Source organism: Antechinus flavipes, chromosome 3 (assembly GCF_016432865.1).
Source record: "Antechinus flavipes isolate AdamAnt ecotype Samford, QLD, Australia chromosome 3, AdamAnt_v2, whole genome shotgun sequence".
In the NCBI taxonomy this organism is placed as follows: domain Eukaryota; kingdom Metazoa; phylum Chordata; class Mammalia; order Dasyuromorphia; family Dasyuridae; genus Antechinus; species Antechinus flavipes.
In genome coordinates, this window is record NC_067400.1 from 153206816 (window position 1) to 153231379 (window position 24564).

The following is a 24564-nucleotide window of genomic DNA, read 5'->3' on the forward strand; positions in this document are numbered from 1 at the left end:
ATATCAGAAAAGAAGCTTTTTGTATGGAGAGAGAGAGAGAAAGCAATCCGGAGTTTCAAGTCTCTTCGGCTATCATCCTGCTCATAAAGCTATTATAAGAGCATTTACTAGGAAAGAATCATTCCTACAAATTCTGTCTCCTCCTAGGTTCCGCATTTAACCCCTTCTGAAACATGATCAACCTGGAGTAAAGATAACCCCATAAAATAAAATTAAAATGAAATGCAAGGGTTGCATATTAATTCTTGGGCAGGGATGACAGGGACTCACCACAGACCTACATAGGCCGGTCCTAAAAGCCCGTTCCAATAAAATTTTCAAAATAAAATTTTATTCATGGTTTGTATTTTTAACTTCAATTTAGTTTGCACTAAAATTCCAAATTTTACACTCAAATTTTAAACTCTACACTATATATATTTTAACTCAGTTTAGTTTACACTAAATTTCTCTATCCCAGAGAACTAACTACCCCATATAATTAAAACATATAAAAATAAAAGGAAAAGGGGGAAAGTCAGCAAAATTGATGAAAATATAGGGGGAAAAATTGATGATACATGTTTCAAATTCAGAGAAAAAGTTTCCATTCGACTTGGTGCCTGAGCAACTAGTGTCAGACATTGGCCGGGCTTATCTGAAGTGAAACAATACAAAATACCAGAAAAGACACAAAAAAAGATTTAAAGGCGCCAGAGGAGCACCGGCTCCCACGGCAGAGGGCCCTGCCCGCGACCTTGGCCTGGGCACCCCGCTGCGCCGCCCCCTCGGGCCAATAGGCGCCCGGGCAGCGGCGCCGCGTGTGGCACAAGCAGGGAAACTCAGGACGGGTGCAATTGCAGCCCGGGGAAGGTGTCTGAGGCCGGGGGCCGAATAGTAGGCGTGAGAGCCTCTAGCTGGAGCCTAGAGTCTGACGGCAAGATGGCGCTAAGAATGCTGCAGAAGGCCGGTCGCGCTGCCGCTGCGGTGGCCGCTGCTGCTGTTGCAAGAGCCGGAACCGGAGCCGGAGTCGGAGCTGGAGCGGGGCTCCTGCGCAATCTGTGAGTTTCTGCCCTCAACCCCCAGCCGCCCGGGCTCCCCATTCCTCCCTGCACTTCTCGAAGACTCCCGTAGTTTGCAAAGAGTGTTGTCGCCCTGGTTCTCCGCAAACGTGTCTGAATTCCCATCCCCCCCCAAACGCCTTCGGAGTGTCCCCAAGACTGGCAGGCTCCGCCTCCGGCTCTGCCTGCTCCGGGCGCCCCCTGGCTCTGTTGGCCTTTCACTTTCTGACTGCGCGCTCTTCCTGCTTCCTTCCTTCAGTCCCTTTCACCCACTTATCGGCGTTTACCGAAATGTAGGGAGCCTTCAAGGACAACTAGTCCTCATATTCCCGGAGAGACTCTGAGGCTGAATGAGGTTTAGAAATATCGCATTTTTTATAGCAATTATGTTATATATGTGTTATAACTATTATAGTTTATAGAGATTTCCTATGTCTTTCTCCATTCTGTGATTTCGAGGAGACTTTTGCCGTAGAAATACTTAGGGACACTAAAAGTAGGGAAGCTGAACCCCAAACAGCCAGAAAGCAAAAGAAACCTCACAGACAGTTGTGGATGATGTCACAATTATTGTGCAATATGATGAACTCTTGTTAGATAGATGACCCACGAGAGTCTTACTCTACCTCTGTGTTCGGGGAGGGTGTGGACAGCCCTTTCAGGGGCTATGTCTCTTAGTATACACTCTGGCAGATTCTTCCTAGCTCGAAGCTAAATGGAAAGAAATTATTGAGTTAATGAGGTTTTTTTTTCCCCCTTGCCTCAGTAACTCCTGAAACCCCTTGGGCATGGGAGAGTTGTACATGACACTAGTAAAGGGAATAAATGAAATCACATATACTTGAAAGAAAGTTTTGATTTGAGTAATTATAATACTTAGAATAATTAATACAATTTTCTTCAAACAGCATTGGGGTTAATGTATACATGGTTCCCTTGGTTCTGCTCTTTTCATTCTTTGTTATTTCATGCTTGTCTTTCCATGTTTTTCTCCCTGGTTGAATCTTAATGAAGTCCAAGCTGAGGTAATATTTAGGTAGTTCATTCACCTATCCTTGCATCTTCAAGTACTTCAAAGTTCTCAGATTTCGCACTATACTCAGGAACTAGAGCTACTTTATAAATGCTATATGTAGTGACTTTCAAATTCAGTATCTCTGGCCCCTTCGTTATTCTCTCTTACAACTCTCAAGCTCTTGGGTACCTCGATCTTTCATTAGTATCTCACTAGGATGCCCTCCGTTGCCCTCAGAGTCATCTCACACTTATTAGTGTAGAGATATAGGAGAAAATCCAACAAGATGACATACCCCAAATTGTACCCATATGCAAAGACATTTCAAAAGAGAAAGGCATTGATATCTCATCTGGAAACCCATATGGAAAGAAAATTTTCATACAAATTCACCCTAATTAAATAAATATTATTAAGTAAACCATCACTTTAAGTTGGCCAAGTATGAGTTGACTGAAATGGTATAAGTTCATATAGTTCTTGCTATGTTTTTCTAAAACCATTCCCCTCAGCATTTCTTATAGCACAAAATTATTTCAACATGATCATATATCCCAACTTGTTCAGCCATTCCCCAACTGATGAATTATCCCCTCAATTTCCAGTTCTTTGCTACCACAAAAAGAGCTGCTATAAAAAATTTCTTTACATATGGGTCTTTTTTCTTTTTTCTTTGATTTCTTTGGGATATAGACTTAGTAGTAATTTTGTTTGGTTAAAGAATAAGCAGTTTGATAGCCCTTTGGGCCTGTAGAGAACCAATTTAACAGTGATTGTCATAATTAGTGGTAGTTAGTACCTCTCCAGGGACGTTTTACTTGAAAAACCTATTGCCCTAATTTTGTATTAAGTAATTGTAATCTTTGGAGGGTCTTCATGATCCTTTCTGATATGACTTTCCTAATAAAAATTTGAATCTGAATTTTAACTTAAAAATTTCCCACTGGTTTGAGGGGAATTAACCTTGAAAAGATATTGCAAACTAAGATCATATTTAAGTGTATTAATTGGATTAATAGGAATTCTAGGATATTTCTTGAAATGTGTTCTTAGAATTTTACAATCAAAGTTGGTCAGTAAAAATGGCAGAGCAAGACAAAAGCAGAGAAACAAAATAGCCATATTGTATACAGAATGGAAAAAAGTTTAGGCCCATGTTTGCACAGGAGGATAGTCCTCCTCCCCTTATATTATAAAAGTAGACTAGGAAAAGGGAAGAACTGACCTTAATAATTTGTCATGTCTTGATAATTCAGTAGCTAAATTATCTGAATCTTAAATTAGTAATGTGCATAATGTTCTTGTTAAGCCTTGAATTGCTGTATCCATATCAGATATTATTATTTTACTTAAGGTTTTCTTTGCTTGAAGAACTAGTTCTCTAATTGTTATAATTGTGTTGATAAAATTTGGAAAGATGTATCAAATGTTTGAAAAGCACAGCATTTCATAATGTCTACTTTAATTGCTACATCCTATGCTGTAATTATCAACTATGTAGACAATAATATTGATGTAGGGAGAGAAGTAGCAGATCAGACTGATATTAATGTAGATTGTTTGTACTGTCTTGAAATAATTGAAAAGAATGGGACTTTTTGGACTATAGTTGTTTCTTATAATTTGCTTGTGATCCTGTACTGATTTTGTTTTCATCTGCTGCATTGAATACTTCTATTTTAGTTGACTTACTAAAATAAAAGATTGGATTGGTGTTAGATATGATTATATTGTGTTTAAGACACACTGGTGAAAAGTCCATCAACAAGAGGTGATTGTCAACAGACTACTTACTGAGTTTATATTAATAATATGCCAAAATCTTGAGAGTGTAAGCAGCACATCTGTTTATTGAATGGATACCAGATAGATGTATAGGAGCAAACGGGAAGGATTAGAGAAATGGCCTTTTGAAGGTGGTAACTGGCCTTTTTTCTGGAATTTCCATAGTTTTCCTTCTGGGAAAATAGATTTCTCAATCCATCTAGTTGAGCATAAAGCCTGTTGTTCATACTTCATTGGATAATGAGAAGATATGGCATAAATGGACAATTATTAACTGAAATTTATAGTTGTTCAATTATATTCAATCCTTTGTGAACTCATTTGTGCTTTGCTTGGCAAAGATACTGGACTGGTTTGCTATTTTTTTTTCCAACCCCAACTTCTTCAAGTCCAACATTTTATAGGTGAAAAAACCAAAGCAAATAAGTGTCATACAGATAGTAAGTCTTGGGGGCCAAATTTGAATTCCAGGCCTGCCACCTAGCAGCCTCAGACCCATATGTGATTGGGGATCCAAACAGAATAAAAGAAAATAGTCCAGTAAAAATATATAAAGTCAGTTTGCAATTCCTACCCCTAAATATGCCATATAACAAATATCAAAAAGTTAGACAGCCAGCTTCTTTATGGATTTTGACTATTAGCTGACTACTTGGTAGGAAATAACGAATTAATCTAAAGAGTGATTCGGGTGATATTCAAACAAATAAAACAAAAAAATGACAAATTTTTCAGCACCTCTTTGGAAATTCTTGTCTATTCCACAGAAATAGAAGAGTAAGACATGATCTCTTGTTTGGAGAAGGGATTCCTAAAACTAAGAAGATATTCTTGAATTGGACCAGGGTGGAGAAACACTGTCCCAGATGATTACTGCCTACAGATTATGAATAGGTCTAGCCTAGTATCCCAGGGAATCCATTAACTTGATTTCAATTATTCTCTTTTCATCTACTCTGTATTACATCTAACCTGGGTTTAGATCTTTTTTCTCAATACACAGCATCATAATTCCTCTCTTTGTGGCTTTTCATAGGTTGTCCCCCATACTTATATTGCTTTTCCCTCTTTATCTCTGCTTCTTTCTATCCCAAGCTCCTAGTAAGGCTCAGATCAAGTGCTATCTCCTGTCTCTTTCTGTTTTTGTTTCTTCAAATACTGGCACAGTATCTGGCAGAGAGTGCATGTTTAATAAATGCTTATTGATTTGAATTAAATTGAAAAGTCATCACACCCTCTCATTAATAATAAGGAAAAAATAGAAAGAGTCTCCAAGATCCATGGGATACATCATTTGAGTAGCAGGAACAGTAAGCATCCCTCTCAACAAAATCTTGTGCAGGAGACACCTGTCGTGTTTTATTTTATTATTTTTTAATGACCCAGATGTTTAATAGGACATTTGGATAGAAGTTCTGAAATTTTTGACTTTGTTCTATTCCTTGTTCTTCCCATTTGTGTCTCTATAATTTGAACTAAGGAGGCAGCCATGAAATAATAGTTATATTTGGTTGTTTGACTTAGAGAAGAGTTATACTTTAACTTTAAGGCTAAGAATGAGAACATGACTGAGAAGTCTGGGCTGCAATATGGAATATTCCAAATGGCAGAAGGTAGAATTTAACTGGCTAGTTGCTATTCTCATGGCTATCTCAACCTGACCAAACTTTTCTCAGCCAACAGAGTGGACTATAAAAAGGGAGGCTTGGCTTCTCAGGCAATCAAAGTAACACTGGAAGTTACTGGGATCAGTTAGAATGAATGTTCCCAAGTGGAATGTAACAAAAGCAACTATAGGAATTCAGGAACATTAATACATTACTGGTGGAGCTATGGAGAGTGACTTGAAACTAAATCCCCGATGATCACAAAAATGTGCATACCTGTTGACCAGCAATACCACTATTAGCTCTTTATCTCAAAGAGATCAAAGAAAGAAGAATATGAAACATATGTACAAAAACATATTTCTTTGAAATTAAGGAAGTACTAAAAATTGGGGATTGACTGTGTAGTGACAACAGATCTCCCACAAAAGGACAACAGAAATTCAGACCATTGGAGGGAGGGAGCAAACAGATGGGCAGCCCTAATGATAGGCAGGAAATTCCTAATCAACTGGGTTAAGTATCTGGCAAACAGCCTCCCACTAGAGGAATGGGACACAGTGCCAAATCACCCAGTGCCACCTTCTGGAGTTTGCCTTTTTGCCATGAAATGACTTGATGTTCCTTCCTCCTCTGGGATCTGCAGAAAGTTTGCTACTGGGCATAGTTTGAAGATCCTTTTCTAAATATTATGAGTTTAAAATAGAATATAGTCATTCTCATTTTGGAATTATAGAGATGTTGAGCTGTGTATTATCTGGAAGGAAGTGATGGGAATGGTGGAAACCGGATTCTAGTGTCTGTGTTGTTCTGTCCTTGACCTCTACCCACTTTTTTGCCTTTTTGGATTTACTCTGGTTCATGGCCCTTGTAAAGAAAAGTCTGAGTCCTTACCCAGTAAATAAATAAGCAAAGAATATGAATAAATAGTTCTCAAAGGAAGAAATTCAAGCATTCAAAAACCATATTTTTGAAAATTTTCCAAATAACTAATAATAAGAAAAATGCAAATTAAAACAACTCAGTTTCCAATTCTTATCTATTAAATTTGCACAAATGACAAAAGCAGAAAATGACAGTTGTGTTGGAACAGCTGTAAGAAAGCAGGAACATTAATACATTGTATATGTAGAGTACAGAGAATAATTTGAAACTTTGCTCCAGAGATCATAAAATTGAATATTACCTGTTGAGCCAGCAATAACACTATTAGATCTATATCTCAGAGAGCAAAGAAAGAAAAGGAAGCATATCTAGAAAAATATTTATAGCATCTCTTTTTTTAAAAATATTTGCAAAGATAGTTTTTTTCAACATTCACTTTTGCAAAATTTTGTGTTCAATTTTTTCTCCCTCCTTCCTCCTTCTCCTAGACAGCAAGCAATCTGATATAGGTTAAACATGTGCAATTCTTCTAAACCTATTTCCATATTCATCATACTGCACCAAAAAAATCAGGTCAAAAGGGAAAAAAATACAGAAAGAAAAATAACAACAACAAAGATGAAAATACTATGCTTTGATCAACATTCAGTCGCTATACTTCTTTCTCTGGATGTGAAGGGCACTTTCTATCACAAATCTATTAGAATTTCCTTGAATCACCTCATTGTTGAAAAGAACCAAATCTATCACAACTGATCATCACATAATTTCATTGTTACTGTGTATAATGTTCTTTTGGTCTACTTACTCCACTCAGCATCAGTTCATATGAGTCTTTCCAGACTTTTCTGAAATACTGCTTATCATTTCTTACAGAACATTAATATCCCATTACATTCAGATTCCATATCTTATGAAGTCATTCTTTAACTGAAAGACATCCACTCAATTTCCAATTTCTTACCACTATAGAAAGAGCTGCTACAAACATTTTTACATATATGGGTCCTTTTCCTTTTTATATAGCATCTCTTTTTGTGATGATAAAAATTGGAATCTGAGGGAGTACTCATAAATTGGGAAATGACTGAACAAATCATGGTATATGAATGTAATGGAATGCTCTTGTACACTAAGAGATAGTTAAAAAGGATTATTTCTGACACACTTGAGAAGATTTATATAAACTAATGCAAAGTAAAGTGAGCAGAACCTGGAGAACAATTTACATAAAATAGTATTGTAAAGACAAAGAACTTTAAAGAACTTTAGAGATTTGATCAATGCAGTGACCATACATAATTTCCAAAGACTGAGGCTAAAATACATTACATTCCTCCTAACATAGGTTGATGAATTTAAAGTGCAGAATGAGATATCCATCTTTGGATTTGGTTAGTGAGGGAATTTGTTTTATTTGACTATGTGTATCTGGAGTAAGTTTTATTTTTTCTTTCTTTTTTTTTTGGTAAAGTGTGAAAGACTAGAAATGGGGTTATTAAAATGGGAAAGGAATAGTAAGTAGAAAGAGGGGATCATTAATTATTTTTAAAAACTATATAAAAGATAGAACAAAAGTAAATAGCAGACAAGTTAGACAGTTTTGAAAATAATACATTGAATTTATTGTATACTTAAAAATAAAAACAAGCTGCTAATTATAGACTCACAGTTTTATGTACTCTTTTTTTCTGTTGGCATATAGAAATATTTGTTTAATGTTGATTAGGTTCAGAATAAAAATAAATAAAATTATTTTTAAAAAATCAAACATGTTATAAACCATAAAAGATTGAAAAAAAATCTGATCCCAAGGTTACTCCCTTAGTTTCAAGTTGTTTTGGGTTGTTTTTGCAGATGCTATTCTGTACTTCAGGGATGGGCCCTGGAGGGGTTTAGGGATGATTAAAAGGCTAAGAGAGAGTCAGCAAACCTGCTGGAAAGGGTCCATGCTCATTGTCCTGTCTGAAGGATGGAAGAGAGCAAAGAGCAAGGTCAGGAAAACATGAAGGGAGGAGTGTAGGGCTTTGATTAATGATGATTTACTTCATGCAGATAGTCAACCTGTCATTTTTTTGCTTCATCCCCTCCCCATCTCAGCTGAAGGCAACACAGCTGTGGGCTTGGACAGATGCCTTCTCCACCCTTCACTGGAGTTCCCTCTAATTCTTAGCCTCAGGAAATCCTATCTCTCTGCTGTTGGTTTTCTCCTTGGCCCAACCATAGACCCCCGTGCACTCCTTCTGTTCTAATTGGCCTGTCTTAATCATACTTTTGAACCAGATTCTTAAGGCTGGTTCCATTTCTGAGATGGAGAAAAGCTTCTCTGTTTGTTGTTCTGATATAATGTTTGGGTTCCATTATCCCAGTGGCTGGGCTAAAATGATGGCTAACAGTTTGATCAATACAGACCAATTTTTTTTTTTTTGCCTTCATGGAAATTGTCTCCCATACCTTGGGGTTGTGGTCTGTATTCGTTCCTCATCCTTGCCTATTGAAATACTTCTCACTCTTCAGGTACCAACTTAAGTGCCACTTCTTATGTGAAACTCTCTTAGACTCTGCCAGAGATTTTTCTTCACTGAGAAATCCTCTAAAAACCCAAAATCAAAGCCATACCATGAAGATGTATTGGATTAGAACTTTAGTAAAGGGTCTTGAACAGAGAAGGTGCTTATTTTAAATGCTTATGTTTTGATATTAATTCTACCATGTAGTCTACCTTTCAATTTATCCTGCATGCATATTTATTCACCTGCCACTAATGATTACTCAAAGAATTACTCAAATTCATTAACCCTTCACTTTAAGGTTTAAGGTTTGCAGGGTTCTTTATGTGCTTTATCTCATTTGCTCTCCACAACAATAGTATGAGGTAAGTGCTGTTGCCCCAGTTTCACAAATGAGGAAATTTGAGGCTCAGAAAGCTTAAGACATTCACTAAGAATCAACCAGGTAGTCAAATGACTACCATTTCCTTCTGTTCTAAAATGGATGAATTCTTATATATCCATTTATTATCAGTATGTTCTAGCTTTTTCTTTGCCTGAGTGTAAGAGGCAAACCTGAATCCTATAACTCCCATTTCAAAGAGGAAATAATAGAAATCTAGATTTACTTCTGGATTGGTTAAGTTTCTATTAGAAGCTGTGACATAAAGAGAACTTCTCCTTCCTGGGAGGAGGGAGTTCCTAAACAGAAGGCTGTCCAAACATATTTCCCCTATTGCCTGAACTTGGATTAACTTTTTAAAAAAATTTTTAATAGCTTTTTATATACAAGTTATATGTATGGGTAATTTTATAGCATTGACAACTGCCAGACCTTTTGTTCCAATTTTTCTCCTCCTTCCCCCTGTCCCTTCCTCTAGATGGCAGTATGACCAGTAGATGATAAATATATTAAAGTATAAATTAGATACACATTAAGTATACATGACCAAACTGTTATTTTGCTGAACAAAAGGCATCGGACTCTGAAATATTGTACAATTAGCTTGTGAAGGAAATCCAAAATGCAGGTGGGCAAAAATATAGGGATTGGGAATTCAATGTAATGGTTCTTAGTCATCTCCCAGAGTTCTTTTGTTGGGTGTAGCTAGTTCAGTTCATTATTGCTCCATTGGAACTGATTTGGTTCATCTCATTGCTGAAGATGGCCAGGTCTATCAGAATTGATCATCAGATAGTATTGTTGTTGAAATATATAATGATCTCCTGGCTCTGCTTGTTTCATTCAGCATCAGTACGTGTAAGTCTCTCCAGGCCTTTCTGAAATCATCCTGTTGGTCATTTCTTACCGAACAATAATATTCCATAATATTCATATACCACAATTTATTCAGCCATTCTCCAATTGATGGGCATCAATTCAGTTTCCAGTTTCTGGCCACTACAAAGAGGGCTGCCACAAACATTCGTGCACATACAGTTCCTTTTCCCTTTTTATGATAAGCACAGTAGAAACACTGCTGGACCAAAGGGTATGCACAGTTTGATAACTTTTTGAGCATAGTTCCAAATTGCTCTCCAGAATGGCTGGATGTATTCCAATTCCACCAACAATGCATCAGTGTCCCAGTTTTCTCACATTCCCTCCAACATTCCTCATTATCTTTCCCTGTCATTTTAGCCAGTCTGACAGGTGTGTAGTGGTATTTTAAATTAACTTTCTACTATCATCAATGAAACTGAGTGGCATAGTGGATAGAATGCCAGTCCTGGAGTCAGAAAAACTCATTTTCCTGTGTTTAAATACTGTCTCTGACATGTGTGATCCTGGGCAAAACACTGTTTGCTTCAGTTTCCTCATCTATAAAATGAACTGGAGAAAAAAATGGCAAAAACCAAGCTAGCATCTTTGCCAAGAAAGGGCACAAAGTTCAGTTGTATCTGAACAACAAAATGGCTCAGTGGCATATTAGACTTGGAGTTAGGAAGAACCGAGTTCAAATGCAGTCTCAAAAAGTTACTAGCTACGTGATTACAAGTCACTTCATCCCTGTTTGCCTTAATCCACTGGAGAAGAAAATATTAAACCATTCCAGCATCCTAGCCAAGAAAAACCCCTAAATAGTAGGTCATAAATAATTGACTGAATGTCTGAACAACACTTACTCATTTTTTTGAATATGTTTCTATATATGTGCAAAGGATCAGAATTTAGAGTTGAAAGTAACCTTAGGGTTTTGCAAAGTTGAATGTTGAAAACTATCTTTGCATGTGTTTTGAAAATAAAAAGTTATTATCAAAATAAAAAAATTTAAATGAAAGTAACCTTAGAAATCTTTGAGTACTATTTCTTTATTTTATTAATGAGAAAATTGAAGCCCAGGAATATTCAATGGCTTACCCCAAGTAAGTATTCAAGGCAGGATTTGAAGTGGTCCTCAAAATCAGCAATTCTTGAAGTATGGTCTAGGGACTCCTCTGTGTGTGTGTGTGTGTGTGTGTGTGTGTGTGTGTGTGTGTGTCTACAAGGTCAAAACTGTTTTTTATAATACTCTTAAGACATTTTAATTTCTAACATGGCTAAATATTGATAACTATAACCTGAAAACTAGTAATTCAGGGCCTCAATAATTTATAAGATTGTAAAAGAGATTAAAAAGTTTAAGAACCATAGCTCTGTAATGGTGCTTTTGCCTCTCCTGTTAGCCTTAGAGGGCTGTTATTTTTTATTCCTGCAAATGAATTGTTATAATTTTGTCTTGTTCTTTAAGCAGTCCTTTAGTAATTCAGATGTCATGGCACCGAATCTATAAATTGTTAGGTAATTTTGTCATTTTAAATATTTTAATAATTAATATTTTAAATATTTTAAAATTTAATATTTTAATAAGCAATAAATTCTTTATTCATGAGCAATTAATTCTGCTCTAATTCATTATCTTTATTTCTATGAAGAGTGTTTTATATTCATATATTTCCTGAGTCTGTCTTGGTAGTATATTCCTAGATATTTTATAAATTTTGAAGTGAAAAAATATGATTCAGTCTACATTCAGGATCAATCAGTCTTTTATCTAAGATGTGAATAATGTTTTCTTTCATGAAGTCTTTATTCTTGTTTTGGATCATTGTGCTGCTGAGAAGAGCTGAGTAATTCATTGTTGATTATCACACAGGGTTGCCAATATGTGTACAGTGTTTTTCTGGTTCTATTCATTTCACTTTGCATCAATTCATACAAGTCTTTCCAGGTTTTTCTGAAATTTGCCTGTTCATCATTTCTTATTGCTCAATAGTATTCCATTATATAATATGCCACAGCTTGTTCAATCATTTCGTCAAGTTATGGGCATCCCCTCAGTTTCCAATATTTTTCCATTACAAAAAGAGCTGCTATAAATATTTTTGCAAATATATATCCTTTCTCCTTTTTTATGAAACCTTTGGGATATAGTTCAAGTATTGTATGGTATTGCTGGGTCAAAGGATATGTAGTTTGTTTGTCCTTTGGGCATAGTTCCAAATTATTCTCTAGAATGATTGAATCAATTCACAACTCCATTAATAATGCTTTAGTATCCCACTTTTCTCACATCCTCTTTAACATTTATTGGGAAGGCTTCTGGTTTATCCTTATTAAAGATAATGCTTGCTCATGATTTTAGGTAGATATTACTTATAATTTTAAAGGAGAACACTCCCTTTATTTCCATGCTCTTTATTCTTTTTTTTAAATAGGAATGGGTACTGTATTTTGTCAAAAGCTTTTTCGGTATCTACTGAAACACTCCTCACTTTAAAAAGGGGTAAAAGATAATCATATATCTGTTGGTCTTGTTATTGAAATGGCCAATTATGATGATAGTTTTCCTAAAGTTGAATCAACCCCTGCATTCCTGGTATAAATCCTACTTGGTCATAGTGTATAATCCTTATGATATATTGTTGTAACCATCTTGCTAGTATTTTGTTCAAAATTTTGCATTAATATTCATTAGGGAAATTAGTCTATAATTTTCTTTCTCTATTTTAGTTTTTCTTGGTTTAGTATCAGTACTATGATTTGTGTCATAAAAGAATTTTTGTAAGACTCCTTCTTTGCCTATTTTTTCAAATAGTTTATATATTAGGATTAATTGTTCTTTTAATATTTGGTAAAATTCACTCATGAACTCATCAGTTCCTAGGGATTTTTTCCTAGAGGTTCATTAATGACTTGTTCAATTTATTTTTTAAAGATAATCTGTTTCCTAATCTGTTAATCTTGGTAATTTATATTTTCATAAATATTTATCAATTTTACTCAGATTGTCAGTTTATTGGTATATAATTGGGCAAAATATTTCCTAGTCATTGCTTTTATTTTTTCTTCATTGATGGTGACTTTACTCTTTCCATTTTTGATACTAGAGATTTATTTTCTTTCTTTTTTTTAAAATGAAATTAACCAATGACTTATCTTATTTTTTTCCCATAAAACCAGCATATAGATTTTTTTGTTAGCTCAGTAGCTTTTTGTTTTGTTTTGTTTTACTTTTATTTCAGATTTATTAATCTCATCTTTGATTTCCTGGATTTCCAATGTGGTGGTTCATTGGGAATTCTTAATTTGTTCTTTTTAAATTTTTCTAATTGGATGCCCAATTCATTGATCTGTTCTTTTTCCATTTTGTTGATATAAGAATTTGGAGAAGTAAATTTTTCTCTAATTACTACTTTGGCTACATGCCATAAATTTTGGTATATTGTCTCATTGTTGTCATTTTCTTTAATGAAATTAATTGTTTCTTGGTTATGTTCTCTGACACATGTATTCTTTAGGATTATATTATTTAGTTTCCAATTAATTTTTACTCTATCTTTCTACTTCCCTTTGTTGGATGTGATTTTTATTACACTATGATTTGAAAAGAATACATTTAATACTTCTGCTTTTCTACATTTGATTTTGAGCTTTTTATGCCTCATTGCATGTTCAATTTTTTATTTAGTGCCATATGATACTAAGAAAATGTATATTCCTTTTGGTTCTGATTCAGCTTTTTCCAGTGGTCTGTCATGTATAATTTTTCTGATATCCTATTTACCTAATTAGTTTCTTGTTTATTTTTGGTTGGATTTATTAAGTTCTTGGTGGGGACAGTTGAGATCACCTATTAGTATGTTTCTTTTTGTAACTTACTTAACATCTCCATTAAGAATTTGAATGCTAGTCTCACTACTGGGTCTATATTCCAAAGAGCTAATAAAAAGGTAAAAGGACCCATATGTGCAAAAACATTTATAGCAGCTTTTTTGTAATGGCAAGGAACTGGAAATTGAGTGAATGCCTGTCAATTGGGGAATGGCTAAATAAGTTATGAAATACAAATATGATAGATTATTATTATTCTACAAGAAATGATAAACTGGCTGATTTCAGAAAACCTGGGAAGACCTACATGGACTGATGCTAAATGAAGTGAGCTGAGCCAGGAAAACATTATACATGTGTTATGTTATATGATTATGCGATAATCAACTGTAATGGTCTTTGCTTTTCTCAACAATGTGGTAATTCAAGGTACTTCTAATGGACTTGGAATGGAACATGCTTATTGCATCCAGAGAGAGCACTATGGAGATTGACTATGGATTGAACCATAGTATTTTCATAGTTTTGTTTGTTTATGTGTTTTCCTTCCTGTGGCTTTTTTTCCCTTTTGATTTGATTTTTTTTTTTTTGCACAAGGGGAAATATGTTTAAGAGGATTGTACTTATATAACCTTTATCAGATTGCTTGCTGGCTTGGGGAGAGGGGAGATCAAGGAGGCAGGGAGAAAAATTTAGAACACAAAATCTTACAAAAACAAATATTGAGGAGCTAGATGGTACAAAGGATAGAGCACTGGCTTTGGAGTCAGGAGGACCTGAGATCAGATCCAGCCTCAGACACTTAGCATTTCCTAGCTGTGTGATCCTGGGTGTGTCACTTAATCCCAAATTAATTCACAATTGCTTCACAAAAGAAAAAAAAGAGATTAAAAATGAATGTTGAAAACTATCTTTACCTGTATTTGGAAAAAATGAAATATTATTGGGAAAAATAAAATAAAAGACAAGACTTTTAAAAAGAGAATTTTAATGCTATGCCATTTGGTGCATATATGTTTAGTATTGGTATTGCTTTATTGTCTATGATATTTTTTAGCAAGATGTAGTTTCCTTTTATATTTGTTTTAATTAGTTCTATTTTTGCTTTTACTTTGAGATCAGGATTATTACCCCTGCTTTTTTTTTTTTTTTTACTTCAGCTACGCATAAAAGATTCTGCTGTAGCCTCTTTCTTTTTCTCTGTTTCAAGTGTGTTTCTTGTAAACAATATATTGTAGGATTCTTTCTCCTGAGCCACTGTACTAGCCATTTCCATTTTATTGGAGAGTTCATCCCATTCACAACCACAGTTATGATTACTAACTATGTATTTTCCTCCATTCTACTCTTTCTCCTATTTGTCTCCTTTTTCTTTTCACCCTTTCCCTCCTCATCAGTGTTTTACTTCTGTTTACTATCTCCTGTTCTCTGCCCTCCATTTTGTCAACTCCCTCACCCTTTTACTTGATGTCCTCCCCTTCTAATTCCCTATTAGGTAAGACAGATTTCTATATTCAACTAATTATATATATTATTCCCTCTTTGAGCTAATACTGTTAAGTTAATACTGATAAAAGTAAGGTCCAAGTGATGCCCTTCTCCCATTCTCCCATATTCTCCTCCACTGTAATAGTTCTTTTGTACCTCTTCGTGTGAAATAATTTACCTCATTCTACCTTTCTTCTCCTGCGTGAAGTGGTCTCTTCTTCTTCATCCTTTAATTTTTAAATGTCATTTCCTCAAATTTACCTTAAACTCATACTTTCTATGTATATTTCTTCTAGTTATATTATTAGCAACATAATTTTACTTTTTAATTTTACATATATCCCTTTATTACTTTAAAAAATAGCTTTTTATTTTCAAAATATACACAAACATAGTTTTCAACATTCACCTTTGCAAAACCTTGGGTTCCAATTTTTTTTCTCCTTCCCTTCCCCTTTCATTCTCCCCTAAACAGCAAGTATTCCAATATATGCTAAACATGTACAATTCTCCTATGCATATTTCCACAATTATCATGCTAGCAACACTATTTTCAAGAATTACAAGTATAATCTTCCCATGTAGAGCTTTAAATAGTTTGTCTTTATTAAATTTATTGAAACATAAAGGTATGTTTTGTTTTCCTTTTTAATCTGTTTATGTTTCCCTTAGGCTTTGATAGTGGAGATCAATTTTTTGATTCAATTTTAGTCTTCTTATGAAAGCTTGAAATCCTTCTATTTCATTGAATAAACATATTTTTCCCATGGAGTATTATGTTTAATTTGACTGGACAAATGATTCTTGGTTGTAGTCCTAGCTCCCTTGCTTTCCAGAATATTGTGTTCTGTGACTTCTGATCTTTTAATGTTGAAGCTGCCAAGTCCTGTGCAGTCCTGATTGTGACTCCCTGATATTTGAATTGTTTCTTTCTAGCCATTTTCAGTATTTTTTACTTGACCTAACAGTTCTGAAATATGGCTGTAATGTTTCTTGGAGTTTTTATTTTGGGGATATCTTTCTTGAGGTGATCAGTCAATTCTTTTAATATCTATATTGCCTTCCAATATCAATACATTACTTTCCTAACTGTCCCTGGGCCAACAAAGGCTGGTGTCGGTATTTGTTATAGGAGTCAAAGACAGACTACATGAAGGGAAAGAAAGGGAATCAGCATTTATATAGCACCTATTATGTGCCAGACAGGCTAAATTGAGAACTTCACAAATATGCTCTCATTTGATTCTCTCAATAACCTGTGAGGTAAGTGCTATTATTTATCCTTATTTTAGAGTTAAGGAAACTGAGCAAATAGGTTATATGATTTGCCTGGAGCCACACAGCTAGTAGTATTTGAGACTGCATTTGAGACTTCAAATCCAGCACTCTGTCCACTGCACCACCTACCTGCCCTAGAAACCTGTACTTTTGTCCTATCTTAAAACTAATCTGTGAGATTGGAATTTTAAGATAAGGGTCAGAGTTTAAATGGGTTACTCATGCTTTTGGCTGGCAATACTGTATGTTAAGGATTTTGTACTTCTGTGGATAATACATCATTCAAAAATAACTACTTATTCTTCACTCACTTTTTTTTTTTTTTTTTTTTTTGCTGAGGCATTTGGGGTTAAATGACTTGCCCAGGATTACATAGCTAGGAAGTATTAAGTGTCTGAGACCAGATTTGAACTTGGGCCCACCTGACTTCAGGTCTGGTATTCTATCCACTGCAACACCTAGCTGCCTTCATTGATTTTTCTTTTAAAAATATTTATTTACAATAACTTTTGTTCGCAAATGATGGCAGACATTTCTTAGCCATAATTCAAAATATGATCTTTTCCAAAAAAGGTTTTCTGAAAGCAGTTGAGAAGGGCCACCAAGTAAATGATTGTGATCAATAGTTAATATCACTTTATACTTTTCTACTATACTAATTGCAGCATAAATGTGTGAACCTAGACAAATCACTTAATCTTTCTTCTTCTGTTTCTTCCTCTGTAAAATGGGAAAGAAAATAATAACATAGTGCCAGACACATAGTGGGTGCTATGTTAATTATTATTGTTAAGTGTTATTGTAATTATATATGTGTGTGTATATATATGAGTGTTATTTGACTTCTTTCTTCACTATGTATCACTTTATACAAATTTTCTCATCTTTCTCTGCTTTCAACATATTTGTTATTTTTGTTATGCATTCAGTTACATTCATATATCACAGTTTGTTCCACTAACATCTAATCACTGGGCATACATTTTGCTTCTAGCTTTTTGTAATCATAAATAATGCACCTATGAATATTTTATATATTTGGACTCTTTCTTGCTATCTTTAGTCCCTTTGGAAGAAACATGATGTCACAGCAGTTGGATTTTTGGGTTAAATGGTTTGAACAACTTAGTTCACTTTTCTTCTATACTTGCAAATTGTTTTCTAGAATGTCTGAACCAATTGATAGATAGCTTGTCTTCCTATGGTCCTTTCCACTCTATTTAGGTCTGCTATCATCTCTGCCATTTTGAGCATGTGCATTTCTTCTTTTGCAAATTTTCCACGTCTTTTGATAATTTGGCTTTTAAATATCTTGCAGGTTTATGTCAATTTGCTTTGTGAGATTTTTTAAAAATCAAAATTTTTTATGTAAAATGTTTCCTTTATCCTTATTTTTCTCTTAATTTTAGGGCCATTAAATTCATTTATGCAAAAGCTTTACAAATTTCATACATAGAGATCATAAATAGAAAATAGATATTTTCTGTTTCTTCTGTTCTTTGTATGGTTATGAACCCTTTCCTTTTCCACAGTTTGATTACACCTTCCATTTTCTAATTTTTAATAGCACAACTATATATAGATCATCTATTCATTTGGAATTTATTATGGCATTAGGTTGATTAATTCCTCTTCCTTAATGCCACCACAGTCTTTGTCGAATAGGAAAATATTTCTTCTTTCCCTCTTGTCAGAAATGGGTCTTAGAAAATTAATTCCAAATGCTATTTCATGAATGAAGCACTGGAGGGTGCTAAAGCAGTGAGAGAGTTAAATCTGTCTGGGAGTTTAAGTACCTCTTTAAAAAGAAAACAAACAAACAAAAAAAACTACTACACCTATTTTAGTAAAGAAATTATATTTTTTATCCATGTTATTGTTTTATTGAAAGTAAATCATAGATAGGAAAAACTAATTTAGAAAAATAACCAGAGAATTTAAAATAGCATTTTTGGAGGTAAAATATGTCACGAGGTTGTTATGAGAATAAAATAAGCAATATAAATTATTATGATAATTATAAAGAGCTTAGCACAGGTCCAGGCACATGATAACTGATATATAAATGTTAGCTATTATTAAGATAATAATTGTAAAGCACTTAGAAAAATGTTTAGTGTTATATAAAATTAGCTATTATTATTTAATATTTTATCTTTTCCCAATTACATGTAAAACAATTTTTAATATTCACTTAAAATTTTGAGTTCCAAATTTTCTCCTTCTCTTTGGTATAGGTATTAATATTATTATTAAGATAATTGTCAAGCAATTAGCACACGCCTAACACATAGTAAGTACTGTATAAATGTTAGCTATTAATATTAATTTTTTGGTATAATGGAATAGTTGAATGTGTTTATATATGTTTACATAAATGTGAATGTCTAATCTATTAGTGGTCTGTGATCAAGCTGTTAATCAGAGGTAGGACCAGTAAAAGGAAAGGATAATTGTGACTGGTTATATGTAAATATCCTAGAGTAATTGAATCTACTTGTGGGTAAATGTCAGGTGCTACTTGCTGAATCTGACTACCTTCCTCATTGAAAAAATCAATTTTCATTCCAGTTCACTAACAAAAGAGTACTATCTAAGAGAAGAAGAAAGGAACTGAATGCTTCAAAGTGCTCATAACATACAAAAAACAAAAATGATTCATTTTTTGCCATTTTGTTTTCCAGAGCAGTTTCTTGGAATACATTTTGCTAAAAAGTTGGTGCTGTCTAGAGAAATAGTAAAAATAACATTTTATTTAAAATATGATCAAAATAAAACAAATTCATTAGTAATAATACATTTGACATGAGAGGGTGGAAGGCATATATTGTATGTGTATATGTGGGTGTATTTTTTCTCTAGATTATACATTTGTCTAAACATTCCTGCTGATTTAAGGTAACAAATTTAAAGGTTTTTTCCCTTGGCATGAATTTTTGAATATAGGCCAGTGTTATTTTCAGACTCCTTGATGCTCCAGTATATCTGAGAGAGTTTTCACAAGAACAAGTAGAATATTAAAGCTCAGCATCTGTAGATATTTTATATATATATATATATTTTTTTTTTCCTTGGTATATTCTTCTGGTGATGCTGTGGAGGCAATAAGTCACGGAATGCTACAATTTCCAAAAATATTAAAGTTATAAATCATCCAGAGGACATTGGAAAGACATATGAAAGATACATGCAGCATATGTTATCATGAGGCAGCTAGGTGAAGTGGATAGAAGACTAGGGCTGGAATCAGAAAGATCTGAGTTCAAATAAAACCTTAGACACGTACTAGATGTGTGATCTTGGACAAGTCACCTAATCCCTGTTTCAATTTCTTCTTCTATAAAATGGGGATAATAATAGTGTCTACCTATTGTTATGAATACCAAATGAGATAATTGTAAAAGCTTAGCATAGTGCCTGTTATATAATAAGTGTGGTATAAATGTTATTTACTATTATTATTATCATTATCATTATAGGAACCCAGAGGACCCAGATTTAGATCAAACAAAGTCAATTACTTCTCTTAATTGTAGAGTAGGAGCTGGATTTTATTCAGGCACTAAAGCTAAAGTAAGATGAGTCAATTAAATAAAGCATGAACCAGTATAAAAGGTGATTATAAATGTAACTACATAATGATTATAAGCAAAAACTCAAAGGAAAAAATGGATTTTTTTCCACAAAAATTACATAAACTGTTAGAAGAAATGACTCAAGTGGTAAAAATGAAAAGACCTGGAGAGAAGAATTGAAAGAATATGTATCTTAGAAGAAATAGTGGTAAAAATTTTTACCAAAATTGAAAACTAGAATAGGCCAAATAAATTAATGACTCCATGAGATTTCAGGAAATATTGGAACAAATTTTAAAAATTGAAAAAAAGAATAAAATGTAAAATGTCAGAAATAACTAACTCACAAAGCAGTTCAAAGATAGATAATTTAGGAACAATTAGGCTTTCCATTGGAAATCCATTGTAAAAATGAAGCCTAGACATTATATTTTGAGAAATAAAAGAAAACTGTTCAGATCTACTAGATTCAGATAATCAAATAAAAATAGAGAAAATCTGCCAATCACCTTCTGAAAGAAATACCAAACTGAAAACACCTAGGAATATTACCACCAATATCCAGAGCTTTCATGTCAAGCAAAAAATACCACAAGCATGAAGAAAGAAATAGTTCAACAACTAAAGAACCACAATCAAGGTTATCACAGCCACTTTGGAAGACAGTCCTTACCCTATGGTGAGAAACCAGTGCTCCTGGGTGAAACTTTACAATAAGTCCCTTAGTGCATGATATCATCCAGTTAGAATTTAAACATACTTTTCTAAGTGTCCCTGTCCATATAAGACACACCAAGATTTTTCTTGGGATCTTTGCACCATTGGAGATCTCCTTAAAGATTTAGGAAAATTTCCTCTAGTTTCTAACACCAAGAACAACCGAAATTAACCCTCTAGCATGGAAAGGTCAATCCAAATGGAATTGCAAACCTCATTAAATCTTTTTTTTAAATAACTTTTTATTGATAGAACTCATGCCAGGGTAATTTTTTTACAACATTATCCCTTGCATTCACTTCTGTTCCGATTTTTCCCCTCCCTCTCTCCACCCCCTCCCCCAGATGGCAAGCAATCCTTTACATGTTGAATAAAACCTCATTAAATCTTATGATGAACAGATTCAGAAACAATAGTAAAAATAGGAAATAGGAAAAAAAATCAAACAAGTCATAAGCCAAAAGGCAAGGCAAAAGAGTCACACACACACACACATACACACACACACACACACACATACAAAGGAATAAAGTACTAAAGAAATTGAAAATTTTTCAATTGTATGATGCAAAATTTTAATTTCTCATAATACTCTAAAAATATATACTTCTGTAGGACTCAATAATATAACAATTAACTGTGCTTAAACATTCAATGAATTGATAAATACACAAATTTACAAAAATCATATCAAATAGAAATTACTTATAAGAGAAACACATATTGGAAAAATGACTATACAATTAAAACTGAAAATAAAAAAAATTCTTGATGATCATAAAGAATTTAAATAACAATGTATTTCAAAATGAAAGTTCTGAGTAGAGAATCTCTCTAGGGGTCTAACAAATTCAAAAGGCCTGATTATTTTATCCCAAATGAGCCTCCACATGTAGCAAGTATTTTGGCTAATTTTCCCAGTCTTCCTTATAACATTCCAATACCTCTAAGAATTTGGGGATTTTTCTTCTGTAATGCCATTGGCTCAGTCCCCACCAATTGTTCTCCCTCCATTGTTAGTTGCCACTTATGAAGGCCTTGTTACATTTAATCATATAACTAAAGTTAGCTTTTACAAAAAAAAAAATTACTTAAAAGACAGTCTGTCTGGGGAAGACACTGCAGATAAGCAACAACAAAAACAATTGACACAACTAAAATAGTAGAGAGTAAACTAGACTGCATTAATTAAAAAAAGTTTTTATTTTTCCCCTTCTCACATCCTCCTCCTACTGAAAAAGAACAATAACTCTTACTATAAAAATATCAAATCAAAACTCTTCCTTGTAATAAATATGCATAATCAAAAAGAACAAATCCCCACTTTAACCTTGTCATAAATGTGTATCTTTTTCTGTATATTTTAATTCATCAACTCTCTATTGCTCATTATGGGTCCTCTGGAATTGAGTTGATCAAAATTCTTTAGTCTTCCAAATTATTTATTTTTACAATGTTATTGTTATACTATAATTTTTTTTTCCTGGTTCTGCTTATTTCACATTATAATGGTTTATTCAGGTCTTTCCAGTCTTTTCTGAATTCTGCCTTTTTGAAATTTCTACGAGTGTGGTAGTACTTCATTATTTGTTCATCTCTTTCTCTAATGATGGGTACTCCCTTAGCTTCCAGTTCTTTGTCATATCAAAAAGATCTGCTTTTGGCCTGGGCCTAGGAGTTGTATTACTGGATCAGAAAAGTTCTGTTTATGTACTTCAATGACATACCTAATTAATACCTTTCTAAAATGATTAAGTCAATTCATAATACTCTAACAATGCACGGATGTTCCTGTTTCCCAGTTACTCCTCCAACATTTATCAATTTTCTTTTTTGTAAGCTTTGCCAATCTGATAAGTATGAGGCAAACATTGGAATTACTTAAATTTGTATTTCTCTCATTATTAATGATTTGGAGCATTTTTTCCCTGTGGGAGAAAAGAAATAAGCATTTAGTAAACACCTGCTATGTGTCAGGCACTGTAAAGCCAATCACTTTACAAATATCATTCCATTTGATTCTCATGGCATCCCTGGGAAGTAGGTGTAATTATTACCCTATTTTACACTTGAGGAAACTGAGGCAGACAAAGATTAGTTAAGTGACTTGCTCAGTCTCAAATAGTAAGCTTGAATTTGAATTTGAATTCAGGTCTTTATGATTCTATGATCAGTGTGCTCTATCCCCTGAGAAGAACTTATTAAAATAATATTTTCTATGTGCCAGACTTTGGGAATTTAAATACAAAAACAAGATAATATCTACCCTCAAGGAGTTTATATTTTAATAAGAGAAAAAGAACACACATAGGAGAGTGGTAGGTAAGGAAGAGTGTTTTCACCCAGAAACTCACAGAGATAGTAATTGTTTGAGAAGTATTAGCAGTGTTCTTTTAATTACTGTTTTTTGGATCAGCAAAAGGGAAGTGTAAAGAGTGTGTGTGTGTGTGTGTGTGTGTGTGTGTGTGTGTGTTGTGTGTGTGTGTGTGTGTTGAAGGGGATAGGGGTTTTTAAGAAGATATATTTCTATTAAAATGTAATAATGCATTCAGTGCAAGAGTTTTAAAAATACATTATTATAATTTGATACCTTTTTCACTCATCTTTTATAATTACAACTAATCTGTTTTTATCTCTGGACCTGCTGGCTTCCTCCCTCCCCCAAATTCATCTAGAAGTCTTGTCTTGTACTCAATTGTAGTTTTGGTATTCCAGCCAATTGGCTATCAAAAAGCCTAATGCATCTTAGTTCTCAGTATTCTGATTGCTTATGGGTTTTCTGTGCTTTATCTACAGGTGAATTAGTTATACCCTCCATTAGTTTGGCTGTGTTAATTAAATTAGTTCACAGTCAAATTCTGCTGTTCCTTCTGACTCCATTTTCTTGGCCAAAAAAAAAAAAAAAAAAGAGAGAGAGAGAGAAAGATTACAGTCTCATAAGACTACAATCGCTCTTTGCTTCCATGTGAAACCCCTTTGTACTAATTTTCTCAAATCAAAAAGACCTAACTTTTTCTTCTCTCTCAAAGAAGAAAGGCCTTTCCTTTCTTCAAGTAGGTATTTCCAGCTGCTAGCTCCTGGCTCGCTATTACCTGAAATGTAAATGCAATGAATGCCCTTCTCCCTGGCCACAACAGCTTCTGATTCAAAGCAGTTTCTGAAAGAGCAGGCTTCTTTTAATTCAGAACTTTATAATGTGAACCTTTTTAAGGTGCAAAATTAGCAAGGTTTTTAAAACAGAGACTTAAGAGTATTTTCATCATAGCATATTTTAAACCATCATATTAGTGGATAGTAAAAGGTCAAATGAATGAGTAGAAAAAACTTTAAAAGTATAATTCCTGATAATCCTACTTTACACAATGTGGTATAAATATAAAAAGTTCATTCATATTCAAGAATTGTTGAAGCCAGAGACTGAAGGCACACTGAATCTTAATTTTGAAACACACACACACACACACACACACACACACACACGCACACACACAAAACTCTAGAATTTGAACTGGATTCCCTTCACAGACTAGGATTTTGGTTAAAATCCTAAAACATTAAAAGATGTTGATCTTTTCACTTGATAAGAGTTA

The 24564-nt window shown here is 33.8% G+C and overlaps 1 protein-coding gene across 3 annotated transcripts in view; it reads left to right on the forward strand.

Moving 5' to 3' along the window:
• Positions 1-694: 694 nt before the first annotated feature.
• Positions 695-24564, forward strand: part of CLYBL (citramalyl-CoA lyase) — a 357152-nt gene continuing 333282 nt past the window's right edge. Inside the window, exon 1 of one of the 3 annotated variants that reach the window (XM_051984069.1) lies at positions 695-1040. In XM_051984069.1, the coding sequence (XP_051840029.1) occupies positions 922-1040 (119 nt within the window). In that variant the 5' untranslated portion in view covers positions 695-921. The remainder of the gene's footprint in view (positions 1041-24564) is intronic. The other 2 variants (XM_051984068.1, XM_051984067.1) reach the window with 2 other exon arrangements.